Here is a 15,741-nt window from a genome sequence, read left to right as displayed (position 1 = left end):
TTCCAATTTTATACAATTTATATAAGAAATAAATTTATTATAAAATTAGTAAAAATATCATAAAAACGAAAATGACTAAAATGGTTTTGTTTTTCTTTTTTTTTTCTCAAGAAAATTTAAATCTAAAATTTTCTCATGAATTACTTCAAGAGAAATCATAAACATAAAAAAGAATTTGAAATTTATAAAACATGAGGGCATTTACTTCATCCTGATTAAAATCAAATCATAGTTACCTGCAGAACCACGCTAAGGAAGGTAAATCCAAGCAGGTGCAGCACACTAGTACACCTTGAGGTATGAGACGAAGCTTCTTCTACTTCCATTGGTCCAGATTCCACTCTCCGCTTTGCAAAACAGGAGTCGAATTTAGTATAAAAGCATTAATTTGTTCTGCTCTTCTGCTTCTTTTTCCATTTGTGAAGAGATGGTTCATTGGCTTGTCACGTTCACAAGCAGCCTAATTGTTAGCTTTGAAAACGAAAATTAAAATCGTTCTTTCTTTAACTTTTCGTGTCTTGTTGAACATGTTCCTGCATGTGTCCAGAGCATTTTGGCTTCTATTTTCACAGAAGGTTCTCTCTGCTTAAGTAGTTTCTTTTGTTTGATTACTCGGAAAATTATGGCTTCCCATGGACTGTTTTTCAGTGAAGAACAGTAGAAGGAAGAAATGGTGATGAAAATGGTGATGTTCAATAATGGTTTTTCTGACAATAGTAAGGAAAGGCTGCCTCTGATAGGCAGCTTGGAAGGAGTTGATGGTGAGGAAGGAAGTGGACGCATTTCTTTCAGTTGGCTGCTGAAAAAGCCAAGCGAGTTTCCCCTTCCACAGGAAAGCCAGTTGGAGGATTTTGAATTGGAAGTACAATCATGAACTCCTGCGGTACCCATGTTTTAAAGGGGAGAATTGTGTTTTCACCCTGGATAATTAAGCTAACGTACTTCTATCATTCATAATTGATTATAAGGATATGAGATGATAATGGACACAAATACCCCTTTACTCATTTTTATCTTTATTTTACCGCTCTTTACATGCCATTATTAACACATTCTCTTTTCTTTAACCATTTTTTTTAATTTTTTTATTGGTTTTTTTTAACTTTTTATAAATAATTGAAAAATCAACATTATTTTATATTTTTAAATTATAAATAAACAAAAATTATATTGATGATTTAAAAACTATTTTGAAAAATATTTTCTAAAAAATGTTAATTTAAATAAATAAAAATTATCTTTTATATTTTAGAAATAAATAATTTAATGATTAAAACACTATCTAAAATAAATATATTCACTATTTTATTTTCTTTTATACTAAAAAATATTTTAAAATTTTCTTTTTCCTATTATAAAATAAAAGGTTCAATTTTTTATTTTTTTATTTTTTAAAAAATTATTTCTTTCTTGTTTTAATAACTTTTTGAACATGACTTTTAGTAATAAGTTATATGAAATGTTGTAAATTTGTTTAATAAAGATTTTTTTTTAATGATTTGAATTAATTGAAAATTTATCAAAAAAAAAAAAGTATAAAAGAGAAATAGGATGGATGAAGAGTTTTTATTTTAAATATACAATTAAAATGTTTTCATATGACTTAATTTTAGAAGTGAATTATAACTATATATAGTAGATATTGATTTTTTCTTAAATAAAATGGTTAAAAGGTATATTTACTCATTTCAGATAAAAAAAAATTAAAAATTCTATAGATTGTGTTTGAGTTTGAGTTTGGTTTAAAAATATTTTTCTAATTTTTATTTTTTATTTATTATTATTTTTTAAATAATTTTTATTTTCTATATGGTCTCTTTTAGAAAATATGTTTAATTAAAAAAATGAAAACTATTTTTAAAAATGAAAATTCAAAACCTTGTATAATACTATTTTTTCATATGAAAATTGTTAGAAATTTGAGGCTAATCCAAACTATGGTAATCACCCTAGAAGGGGGGTAAATAAGGTGATGGTATCTTTTTCACAAATTTAAACTATATAAAAATAAGAGACAATTATATGCAAATATATAATAAACAAAATAAACACAATTGCATATAATTTAAAAGAGTTAGGGAAAAGAGAGTGCAAACACGAGAGTTTATAGTGGGTCGGCACTTCCTTGCCTACGTCCACTCTCCTCAACCTCCTAACCGAGTGAGGGTTCCACTATCTTGAAGCTTCAACCAAGCTTCCAATCTCTTTACAATTGGATTATGGTTCCAATTCACCCTCTTGGACTTTTGGCTCAAAGCACCCTTTACACTTCTCAAGAGTTATCCCACTCTTGAACAACCTCTCAAGTGATACCCCTCACTTGAGAAAATTCCTCACAAAGATATACAAATAATGATCTCACAAAAATCCTAGTAATAGAACTTTAGGCTCAAAGATACAACAAGAAAAATTAGGATTAAATGGTGCACTAAAGATATGCAAGTTATGAAACAATGGTGCACTCAAAAATACTCTTCCAAGGCTCAAATATAATCAAGAATGATTTTGGAAGGTTAAGCTTATGAAACAATGAAGATTGGAGCCTTTTTATAGAAGAAAAAAAGTCAAACTAGACGTTGGAGGTTCGACCGGTCGAGCTAGGGGTTGACCGGTGGACTAGCAGTTAGGAAAAGTAACCGTTGGGCCTCAACCAGACCTCGACCGGACCTTGACCAGTTGAGGTTCAACCTTGACCGGGAAGAGAAGGCCACTGGGGGAGAGAGAAACTTTTTGGCCTTCCTTAACCGGTCCTCGACCGAACGAGCACAACCAGTCGACCGGTTGAGCCATTTTTTTGGCTTAACACTCAACCTTTTTCAACTTAAAACCTTTTAACACAAGTTTGAAAATCATTTAACACAAGTGTGGACCCCGCATTTCGGCTCAATGCGTTTCCCACTCGAATGGCGAGCTCGATTATTTATTTTGAAAAATGATTTAATTGGTTAAAAAATGACTTGGAGTCGCCACTTATTTTTGTTTTATTTTTAAAGGGTAAAACAAAATAAGAAAGAAAAACCCTAAGTGTGACTCCTTACTTTGGAAAATGTGGTTTGCGAAAAACCGGATCGGGTTTGGGGGTCAGGTTACTTATCGGGAAGGTACGGTAAAGACCGTAGCACCCCTCTAAGTCCCTAAAGTCGGGTCTCTACTAATAAAATGAAGCTGATGTGGCAATTGATGAGGGAAACAATGGATGCTCGGAACTATCATACACATATGAGAATCAGAATATACATAGAAAATAACCAAAGTGGAAGTCGATGCGTACCTGATTAGCAAACGGCAACGCGCTATCACAAATTAGGGTTAGTGCATAGTAATGAACATAAAATATATCACTCATATCACCCAACCAGATAAAAGAGCACCAATATCATGCATGGTATTTCATTCAATTCCATTTTTATTTTAAAGGAAATTTATTTGATGTTGGGCCCCCACCATAGCCCGTTTATTTTGCATGAACCAATTCCGATAACTCCATTGTTCGGAATTACAGAATTTGATTCCTTGCTTATTTTAAAACATTTTAAAAACAGAGGAAGTACGAAAATTGCTTGCCAGAAATAAAAGTGGCAGCAAAGCTTTATTAAAAATGTGATTTTGGAACCTAAAGAAACTCTAAGGATGAAGTAAAAGGTGGAACGTCGGCCGGACGGAATTCCGGATGCGAGATATCCGGAGAAGGTTGAACGTTGGCCGGACAGAATTCCGGATGTGAGATATCCGGAGAAGGTTGAACGTCGACGGGCAGAATTCCGGGTGTGAGATATCCGGAGAAAGTGGAACGTCGGTCGGACATAATTTATGATGTGAGATGTCCGGGTGGAATGTCGGCGGGGAAGAGTTTCGGATGTGATGTGTCCTGGTGGAATGTTGGCGGGGAAGGATTCCGGATGTGATATGTCCAGGTGGAATATTGGCGGAGAAGAATTCCGGATGTGAGATATTCGGATGGAATGTCGGTGGAGAAGAATTCCGGATGTGAGGCGTCCGGGTGGAATGTCGACGGAGAAGAATTCCGGATGTGAGACATCCGGATTAGGTAGAACGTGGTTATGAATAGCATGAAGGATATGTATGGGTTGTATGGATATGGGGGCTTGGGTGAGTGGTTTTAATGGGTATGTGAAGAAGCGAAAGACAACATGCACCCGTGAGACTCCATGTAAGCGAGGGAGTGGGAAGGAGAATGAATGAGAGAAAGATGAGTATGGTGGAGGATGCTTGATTCCTACAAGCTTGAGTGAAGAAATGGGTATGACGACCTAAAGAGAGAGGTGGATAGATGAACGATGGGTATGGTGATGTTGATGAGGTGAGCTTTGCTGTCATGACAACTACTCTAGATTTTCTAGGATCTCTTTCAATCAGGGATGGGAAAATGGATGCGTACCATGGACGGATATCAAGAAACAGGGGAAGTAGAGAAACAAAGCGTGAAAGAAGACGAATAAATAAAGAAAAATCTCAGAAAATCCATTTCATGAATCATCCATGAATCTTCTGAGCAGGTGGGTATACCATATCAAATGCAACCACCCTCATGATTCTCAAGCATTTCATAATCACAGTAGGATTAGAGCAAGTTAAAATGGACAATGACAAACACAAATGCAAGGTCATACTTCAACAAGCAGACTGGTGGCCTTCATTATCCACCCCAGACAGATCAATGAGTATTCAAATGTCAATAAAAGAAATAGAATATTGATAAACATACCTGAAAATCCCTTTCTCTGTTGAATATTTGAGGCTTCCAACTCACTGTTTCATATTTCGTGGGTGTTCTGCTCAAAAGTCCTTCTCAAACGACCATGGAAGCACATCTCACTCTCTCCACAGCTTCTCCAATATCTCCTCTCTCCACCTTCTTTTTTTTTTCACCTCCTTTCTCGAATCTCCTCCAGCAGCCCCCCGGCACCTCTACTGCAGCTGTCCTCCCTCTCAAGCCACCAGCCCAGGAAATCCTCTTTTTCCCTAGTCCCCTCAAGCTAAACTCTCCTCTCTTCCCCCACCATGCTCTTTTTCTCCTGTCCCGTCTCTCTTCCTGGATTTGTCTTTTCAATGATCTCTGCCGCAGCCACCTTTTTCTGCTCCACTCCTTCTACAACCACCTTTTCAGCCTACGGGACCCTCCTTCAAAAAGTTCCTCCACGTGTCAAAGTCCTACTGCATCTTCAAAAAGCGAGGTTGATTCCTTATGACCACTAAGGATATGACACGTGGCCCGTTGGGATAGTGACACCTAGCTAAAAATGTGATCTGCAAAAACAAATAGAGAAAAAGTGACCCGTGCCTAAATGGGGGTCTACAACAAGGTTTTAGTTGAAAACATGAAATCATCAAATTCTTAAGATATTTAAAACAATATTACTCTTGGATGATTTTGGTGCATAAATAAAGAATAAAATGCATAAAAGTCCTAGTGCACCAACAACCTTACAAAGAGACCTTAAAAAGCTTTGGTCTTGAAAAACTCTTCTCTTTGAGGTGGTCTTCTTCTTCATGATTTCTCCTTGGTTTGATTTATCTTTAGATTGCCACTTTGGAAGTCGTCTTGCCTAATCACACTTGAAATATGATCATTAGTTCTAAACCTTGTTTTGTTATCATTAAAATCAAGATTAACCAAACCTTGGTTTCACAAAAATAATTAAAAGACTTAAAAGAGTTTAATCCTAAGTCATACGCTTTATTTAACTTCCACATGGAAATTTTAATACTTTCTACGGTAATGATGTTTGGAGAAAAAAATTTGACCCTAAGTCATCCACCATTTTCTCAACCAAACCATTGAAAATATGATTAACACACCTATGTGAACACATAACTTAGAGAGATATGAAATTTGTGTCATTGTACAAGGGTATTACACTAACTATACAATGAAAATGTACTAAATGTATAAGGGTGTATAAGACTACCTTTTGTGAAAGATTTCAATCAATTATGAACCACTCCATTTTACTTTCCTTGTTGCCAACATATTGTACACTCATGTCATACACTTTATTTAACTCTCACATAAAAATTTCAATACTTTCCCTAGTAATAATGTTTAGGGAAAAAAATTTGACCCAAAGTCATCCAATATTTTCTCAACCAAACAATTAGAAACATGGTTAACACACTTGCGTGGATACATAATTTATGAGGAATATGAAATTTGTACCACTGTACAAGGGTGTTACATTAACTGTACAAGAGTATTACACTAATGGTACAAGAGAAATATATTAAGTGTACAAGGATGTACAAGGCTAGTATTTGTGAAAATTTCCAATCAATTGTGAATTACTCCTTTATTTTCCTTGTCACCCAAGAATCGTATACTCATTACACTAATTGTACAAGGGAAATATACTAAGTGTATAAGGATGTACAATACTAGTATTTGTGAAAATTTTCAATCGATTATGAATTACTTCTTTATTTTCCTTGTCGCCCAATAATTTATACTCATGTCATACACTTTATTTAATTTTCATATGAAAATTCTAATATTTTCCCCAATAATGATGTCGGGGGAAAAAAATTTAACCATAAGTCATCCACAATTTTCTCAACCAAATGATTAAAAACATGCTTAATACACCTACATGGACACATAAATTAGGAGGGAAATGAAATTTGCACCACTGTATAATATTACACTAATTGTACGGGGGAAATGTGTCAAGTGTACAAGGGTGTACAAGACTCCTAATAGGTTTTATATGATTTTTAATCAACTTGAGTTTGACATTAGAACGATTATCAATAGTTTTTTTTTCTTCTCTTTTTGTTTTTTTACCAAACTATTCCATTAAGACCAATGAGAAATAATATACAACATATTTATTATTTTTTAAGTAAGAAACAAAAAAAAATTTTGCTAAGGTATTTAAAAAATATTTATTATATATTTTATAAGTTTGAAAAAAAAATTTAATAATGTCTAATTTGCAAGTTAGAACAAATAAAGAATACTAATATTTTATGAGATGTTTAAAAATTGTTTAATATATATAAGAAATAATATAAGTTTGCAATAAATAATAATATTTATTATATATTATGTAAGTTTGAAAAAAAAAATATTTGATAAGGTATTTAAAAATTATTTACTTCAAAATGCATTTGACAATAATAATTTTTAACTATTTATCTTTCATGTTCAATTTGTTGGAGAAAAATAATTGGTAAATCATTTAACTTGATCCCACTAATAAATAAGTGAGAGAAGGGTGAAAAAGTCAAAGAAAGAAAAGAGAAATGTACGAGTGGCTGATAACTTTTTCATTTGATAGTTAAGGGTATTTTAGGGATTTTTTAAAAACAATATCCTTCCTCTCAATTTCTATTCTTTTCTTGGGTTTTGAATTTAATTATGGGTAATAGGATCATAGGAGGACCTTAATTCAATTATCCAACCGAGCTGAGGTGGAAATATAATTCTCCCTTTTAAAAAATCCGAGGTGGGAACATAATTCTCCGTTTTAAAAATAAGGGTTTTGGATAAATTATTTTTAAAAATACTTTTCACACGAACTGTTATACCACACACACAAATAGCTTTTTGCCTTTTGACCTTGATTTTTGTTTCACCACTCACGCCTACTTTTTCAAACAAAATAAAACTAAATTTATTTTTGAAAAATTTAGATATTTTTTGTCTTAAAAAAATCAAAGTATTCCGATTTTATACAATTTGTATGAGAAACAAATTTATTATAAAATTAGTAAAAATATCATTAAAAACAAAAATGACTAAAATGGGTTTTGTTTTTATCTATTTTTTTCTTTTTCTTTTTTTCTTTTTTTCTCAAAAAAATTTAAATCTAAAATTTTCTCATGAATTACTTCAAGAGAGATCATAAACATAAAAAAGAATTTGAAATTTATAAAACATGAGGGCATCTACTTTATCCTGATTAAAATAAAATCATAGTTACCTGCAGAACCACGCTAAGGAAGGTAAATCCGAGAAGGTGCAGCACACTAGTACACCTTGAGGTATGAGACGAAGCTTCTTCTACTTCCATTGGTCCAGATTCCACACTGCTGATTCCACTCTCCGCTTTGCAAAACAGAAGTCGAATTTAGTATAAAAGCATTAATTTGTTCTGCTCTTCTGCTTCTTTTTCCATTTGTGAAGAGATGGTTCATTGGCTTGTCACGTTCACAAGCAGCCTAATTGTTAGCTTTGAAAACGAAAATTAAAATCATTCGTTCTTTAATTTTTTGTGTCTTGTTGAACATGTTCCTGCACGTGTCCAGAGCATTTTGGCTTTTATTTTCACAGAAGGTTCTCTCTGCTTAAGTAGTTTCTTTTGTTTGATTACTCGGAAAATTATGGCTTCCAATGGACTGTTTTTCAGTGAAGAACGGTAGAAGGAAGAAATGGTAATGAAAATGGTGATGTTCAATAATGGTTTTGTTGACAAGAGTAAGGAAAGGCTGCCTCTGATAGGCAGCTTGGATGGAGTTGATGGTGAGGAAGGAAGTGGACGCATTTCTTTCAGTTGGCTGCTGAAAAAACTCAAGAACTTCTGGAATAGTGTTCAAGATGTTTCATGGAAAGCATGGGAAATGGGTCGCTCTGATCCTCGGAAAATCATATTTGCCATGAAAATGGGACTGGCATTGTCTCTTGTATCCCTGCTCATTTTCTGGAAGGAACCAGCTGATGTTGGGCAGTACTCAATCTGGGCAATTCTCACAGTCATTGTGATGTTTGAATTCAGCATAGGTACTAGTCATTCTCCATCTATCCATAACTGGATTTCTCTGTCTCTTGTGATTCAGATATATTAATGAGTTGAGTTTCCTTCAATTTTGTTCCTTTTGATTTCCATTTTCTTCTGCAGGAGCAACCTTTATTAAAGGTTTTAATCGCGGGCTGGGGACACTATGCGCTGGAATACTTGCCTTTGGCTTTGCTGAGTTATCCGTGCTTGCAGGACCATGTGAAGAAGTGGTGATCGTTATAAGCATTTTCATTACAGGTTTGTCAAATCAAACGAAGTTGGTTCTCTTTTTATGCTCTTTTCTCCCAATTTCTAACTGCTTTTCTCTTGTTGTTAGGATTTTTCACAAGCTATTTGAAACTATACCCAACAATGGCGCCTTATGAGTATGGATTTCGAGTGTTCATTATGACATACTGCATCCTAATGATGGCCGGGAACAGAACTAGGGAATATAATCAGGCAGTTGTAATCCGATTAGTGCTAATTGCAGTTGGTGGTGGTGTTTGTTTCATCGTAAACATATGCTTTTACCCCATATGGGCAGGGGAGGATCTACACAGCTTGGTTGTGAAGAATTTCAAGGGAGTCGCTACTTCTCTGGAAGGTTGGTTGAGTTTTACATCTGCAGAGGAAATTCTTTAGTTGAATCACTGTTATTTGCTCCATCATTTTCACTTTCTCGAGTAATTCCTTCAAGTTTCTGTTTAGGATGTGTTAATGGGTACCTTAAATGTGTCCAATATGAGAGAGTTCCCCAAAAAATACATACCCACCAAGCTTCTGATGACCCACTATCCAATGGCTACCGATCAGTTGTGGAATCTACCAGCCGGGAGGCTACTCTGGTATATGATTAATCATATGGGATTTATTTATCCCTTTCGGTCTTTAGGCAAAAATGCAGGAGTTGTGATGGTTTTTTCTCATTCTCATTTGTGCAGTTGGGGTTTGCCATCTGGGAACCGCCTCATGGCCGGTATAGAATGTTTAACTATCCTTGGAAAAACTATGTCAAATTAAGCGGTGCATTGAGGCATTGTGCATTCATGGTTATGGCGCTGCACGGATGCATTCTTTCTGAAATTCAGGTGATTTTTTTTCCCAGTAGAATACTATGATTTATTCTTGTTAATGTAAATCAGTTTGCAAGTTTCATTTTTGTCTTTATTCTTTCAAAAATTAAAAACTTATCTCCTTAAATTTTTGTACTGGCAAACATCTCTGGAAGTTGCAGATGAGTTGCCCTGTTTGGTCATAGCAGCCTGAAAAACCTTTTGTAGTATTCCACGTTAAACTTGACTTTGCTTTTGAAGAAGCAAAATTTTTTCAGTATGATTAGACAATTAGTAAATATGGTGAACTCTTCCCTTCCCCCCTCCTTTGACTTACTAGGGTTATGCATATGATGATCTACATCATTTTCCTAAGCTTGTACTTTCATGGTGATTAAGAGACCTGGTTTCCCCATGGCTCGACTCTTTGGAGAGTAGTTCAGGAATGAGCCCACTTAAATTGATCCTTTTGGCTCTGATTACGGGGCACAGACTGAGCTTAAGTTGAGTCCAGTGGATTGTTGGTTAATGATGTATATTCAATTCTCATTCTTTGGGTCTTCGGGCTGTTTTGAGTAATCTAGCAAGGGTTTTTTGTTGTCTTAATTCAAAACTTGTCTTACCTACTTTGAAACAGTTCATGTGCTAGCAACCAAGCTGAATGATTTGCTAATTTTTTGTATGGCAAGGGCTAGTTATGTCTGAAATTGTTGGAGGTTGTACATGCTTTTATTTGTGTATAAGATGTTTGGGAATAGCAGTGCTCTGCTTGCATGGTAGTACATTCATATTTCTCACTTAATTAAGCATAATTTTGACTTGAGTCTTTCCTAACTTAATAATTAGCTCAAAATCGACTGAAAGCCTTAAAAACCATTTCAAGAGGTAGTCTCTATTTGAGGGTTTAGTTTTGCAGTTTGATTTCGGGTTTAGTTTTACTTCTGCAGTTTTGGTTTGGAATTCTCTTTATTCAGCCTTTGATTGAAGTTGAGATTGTAGGAAAGATCTGGTTTGAACATCTTTTCATGTAGTGAAAGACTTTTAGGTTTTGATGAAAGTTGAATTTATCTGCTCGAAAGCACATTTGAGAGCCTTAGGTCGGAGGTCTATACTACAGCGATGGCCCATGCTTGTACATGAGGAGGTCGGTCTTGTGCAAAGTTGACCCACCTGTAAGTCGTAGTTGACTAAATATATATGAAGGCAGCCCCTTCCTTGAGTACCTTTTCTGGTATGGTTATGATTGTGACCTACTTCTTCTCAATTCTTGGCATTGTTGGGATTTGTGCGAACTTTGATTTATTACTTTCCTTGCTTCAAATGTAAATCTCTCTTTTTTCTAACTTAGAGAATCTTCTTTTCTAGGGCAATGTGTTCTGTCCTTTTGTTGCAGATCATTCCTTGCTTGATCTTGTCTGACCTCTCTCATCCTTGATTACATGTTTGGACACTCTTAGATGAGAGTTAGACGTACCTCTTTTTATGCCCCTACAGCTGTCTTGGTTCTAGTTACTAAAGTGAATTTTCAATTTTCAGTTTCTGAGCTCTAGTAACCTCTCCACTTCCCAGAGAAAATTCAGATTTGGGTGAGACACCAAATCTTCATTGGCCTTAAGACAACTTCATTTTACAGCCACCACTTAATACCCTTCATAGTTTTTGAAGGTACATATCAAACAACTCATCTTTGGGTTGACCCTTCAAAATTTCAAGGTTTTTACAAACATGGCTCCGGTGTCTTAAAAGTGGGTGACTTCAGTCTGATTATTTCCCCTGTTTATAATGGCCCAGGACACTAGTAGACTCTGTGTTTGGAATTATACTTGTAGAAAATGGTTTCCCATAAAAATTTGATCCATGTTTACATACTACATGCTTGTTTGAGGCTAGCCATTGCAAGATCTTTGCTATCATTTGGTTATTTTATTGAATAATGGAAGTTAAAAGGCAATCCATTTATCTCCAGGCCCCTGCAGAGAGGAGACTGGTCTTTCAAAGTGAGCTTCAGAGAGTTGGTACAGAAGGTGCTAAAGTTCTACGCGAGCTCGCAAACAAAGTAGAGAAGATGGAAAAACTAAGCCCTGGAGACATTCTTAAAGAGGTGCATGAGGCAGCAGAGCAGCTGCAAAAGAAGATAGACCAGAGGTCATATCTGCTAGTAAATTCAGAGAGCTGGTTGATTGGACGGACTAGAGAGGTGGAAGATCCTGTGAACCTTGAGGATGTGAAGGATAATGAAAATGTGAAGTTGGGGTCTAAGTCCCTTAGTGAAACTGTGCTTGAGATAAGGTCATTCCTAGCTTGGCCGCCCTCCGGTGACGTGTTTAGGAAACAATCCCCTTGGCCCTCACGTCCTTCATTCATTGCTGATGCAGTCATTAGGGAAGATGAAATTAGAACTTATGAAAGTGCAAGTGCCTTGTCGTTGGCCACATTTGTTTCACTTCTCATTGAATTTGTTGCCAGGCTCCAAAATGTTGTTGACTCCTTCCAAGAACTAAGTGAGAAAGCAGAATTTAGAAAACCCAGGTGAACTAACTGACATCTGGGATTCATCCGGTTCAAAATATTTGGCAAGAAATCATGGAGAAGTCATTCAGAAGGATCATTTGATCAAGGCTTGGAAACTGTGATCTTGTAAAAGGGAATTGAGATGCTGCAATCCACTTGGCCTTTTCTCTGTTTTCAACTGAAAACAAACTCTCTTGAAGGGCTATGTACCACTTTTTTTTGAAGTGTATAAGATTAGGGAACATATATGTATTGAAACTGGACAAAACCTTCCACTTAGCAACTTTGATTCCTCAGTTTACCTAGTTGTGTGACTTGTGTCCCACAATGAGGGTGATACAAGCCCTAATCATCCCTCAATTTCTTAGGCAATTAATAAGCAAACACATGCCAAAAGTGGTTTAAAACAACTGAACTTGGCCAAGGGCAACCCCTTCATAAATTTCTGGATTTATGATGGGTGTAGCTCTGTAATAAATTTTTACATTTTGTTGAATTTTAAACTTTTGATAGTATTCTTAACACATTTTACTTTAAAATATTAATGTTCGATAAAAGAAATTACAGAACCTTTTAATTTTGAATAGTCTTTTAACACTTGGGTTCGGTGTGACTAATTATGTTCTTTTACATGTGTATTTAGGTTTTATTATTCGTACTTGTTATTTTGTTCTTCAATTTCATTCATTTATACCTTAGTTTCATTATTTTTCCTTTTATCTAATGATGTAAATTTTTTATATATTTTCTGCCGTGAAAATTAGGAGTTGAATGCTACAGTTACCTTAGTTTTTTCCCTTAACATTGCTCTTGTAATTAACCCTGTCCAAACACCAAAAAAATTTGCATGCTGTGTGGCCGAGTGGCTTAATTCATCATCCTGTAAAGAAATATTTCTAACAGGATACAAGTGGACCTTCACAACATCTCTCTTGCTTTCTCAAATCAAGACTCTTTCTATTTCTGTGCTTGTACTAGACTACTAGTTACGCTGGTAGAAAAGTATTAAACCATGTGATCCTGGTCCGATGTGGTGGCAAGTAGAGAAGGAGAATGACCCACTCTTCTCCAGACTGGCATTTTTCTGTTTTCAGCAAAGCTTATGAATTATGATGATGGCACTTGTGAGCTTCACGTGGCTTCTACGCATCCAGCCAAATCCAATCCTCGTAAGGATGCCTAGGCGCTTTCAATTGGTTGGATCGCAGTCATGTGGTCACGCTTTTCAGTGCCCAACCATTGTTTCCCATTGGCCCTTCTCCAGGTTCTGTGCTCATTTAAAGTTCAATTTTCAACCCAACTCACCGCGTCGCAGAAGGATTGGAGGGTGAGATGACATCATTTTACGGGTCGTACTGATTTGATTTAGGGTCGCAATTTGTCCAGCGGTGCTCCTTTGATTAGGGGTTGCAATTTGCATGGTGGTGTTTGTATCATGTCAGTATTCAATCACTCAAGATCTCAAGACACTAAAAAATAAAATATTTTAAATGTGATTTTAAAAATAAATCTATATTTTTTTAACATGTTTTTTATTTTTAAAAACAAAAAGCAAAAAGTGAATCCGAATCGAGCATTTATTTTTTGTGTGTGATGGATTTTTAATCTCTCACTTGGATTATGTTTAAAAAATTTATTAATTTAGATTTAATATATCATGAGACTCAAATCCATTTCAAGGATGCAAAAAATTAATTTTTATATTATAAATATTTAATTATATTAAAAATATATTTATTTAATTTGATATAAGCATATATTTGGTTTGTTTTTTAACTTATTATAAAAGTAATTTATTTTCATATTTTAAATCATTTATTTTTAACTTTTTATTTGACTTGTTACTTATTCTTAAATATTTTTTATTATATAAAAAAAAATCAAAACATTTTACCATTTTTTAATGAAAAAAAAAATTATTCTTCGCTTATCCTCAACCCATCCCATTTACTCTGCTTCATGTTTTGTCTTGTTCAACACCATGCCCCTGGTGTGGTTGCCACCACAACTATCGATCAATGTCCCACCTGTCACTACTCTCATCTCACTCACACAATAATAATCTAACCATATTTTATTTTAAAATATTTTAATTTAATTATATGAAATAAAGATAAAAATTATTATTTCAAGAATGATAATGATAAATTTTTATTATAATAATTTCTATCATTTTAATATTTTTAGAAATATTTTAAATTATTTTCTATCAAATAAGGATTAATATAAAAATTATTTATCTTAATACATTTAGATGTTGATTTTAAGCATATAATTTATTGTAATTTTAGGAACAAAATGCACTTAAAAGAAGGTTTATTTAGATTGATAAACAATAAGATATCAATAAGGTTGTTCTATTTTCTTATCTAAATGTAAATCAAATAACTTAAATGAGTTGTTTTTAAGAAAAAAAAATGGAAGTTAAACCACCCATTAGGCACAACTCATCTTTATCGATTAATTTTGATGTTTGATTGTATACACTTTTTATTTTTTATTTTTAAAATTAAAAAATATTATTAATTTTTATATAAGATATAAGGAATACTAAATAATTATATGAAAATGATTTTTAAAATTATTTTAAAAGATTGGGGTATTAAAAAAAATTACTATCTCAAATTTAAATTTTTTAAAAATAATTTTAAAAATAGAAGGTAAAAATCTATATTTTTGTGTGTTCTATTTTCTATATAGATTTTATTATTATTATTTTTATATTTAGAGGAATAAGGGCATCCAAATGAACACGTATCACTCAAACACTTGATAATTCTTTTTAATTATAATATGTTTATAATACAAAAAGTAAATATTTATTTATTATTTTATTTAATATTTTTATTGTAAAATATTTTTAATCTTTATTATCAAATCCATAAAAAAATTTCCTTAATTAGTTATTTAATTTTTTAATTATATAATATTCATAGTTTAAAAATTATTTTAAATTTTTATATTTATAGATATATAAAATTAATGAGTTGGGTCATAAAGAGATTAATTTGAAATGATTTAATAGACTGTTAAACAGGTTAAATACATGGTAGGCAATATCCATGTGAACTTTCTAAAATGCCTTCTTTTTTTTATCTAACTCATTGGTTTAAATTATTATTTTTATTTTTTAATAGTGTTATTTAATTATTTTAGTAAATGTATAATAATTTTAATTAATCCATTAAGATTGCTGAGCGGACAGAACTTAGTATAACGTTGACACCCACTATTTATGAATCATCACGACAGGAAAAAAAACCAGGCACCATCATTGAAAAGTTTCGCAATTTGAGGAAAAGCAGGAGAACACGCGTGACCAAGTGATGTGTCCCGTGGGATTAGATGAGGACGGGTAGATTCAGTCACGTGAAGGGTTCTGGCTTATATTTCTCCCCCAAAGCTCTCCCTGGTAGGCTCGTAATTCAAGGCCAATCTAA

General features: G+C 33.7%; 1 protein-coding gene across 1 annotated transcript; it reads left to right on the top strand.

The window, feature by feature from the left end:
- The first annotated feature begins 7,988 nt into the window (after positions 1 to 7,988).
- Positions 7,989 to 12,606, top strand: LOC100245583 (aluminum-activated malate transporter 9). Its single transcript, XM_059737992.1, has 6 exons — positions 7,989 to 8,737; positions 8,856 to 8,993; positions 9,073 to 9,342; positions 9,447 to 9,583; positions 9,680 to 9,826; positions 11,757 to 12,606. Exons 1-6 carry the CDS (start codon positions 8,389 to 8,391, stop codon positions 12,321 to 12,323), a joined length of 1,608 nt encoding a protein of 535 aa, XP_059593975.1. The 5' UTR covers positions 7,989 to 8,388; the 3' UTR covers positions 12,324 to 12,606.
- Positions 12,607 to 15,741: the final 3,135 nt, after the last annotated feature.

Source organism: Vitis vinifera, chromosome 1, assembly GCF_030704535.1.
Source record: "Vitis vinifera cultivar Pinot Noir 40024 chromosome 1, ASM3070453v1".
NCBI classification, from domain to species: Eukaryota; Viridiplantae; Streptophyta; class Magnoliopsida; order Vitales; family Vitaceae; genus Vitis; species Vitis vinifera.
The sequence above is the reverse complement of the archived record's forward strand: the minus strand, read 5'-3'. Positions and strand labels throughout refer to the sequence as shown.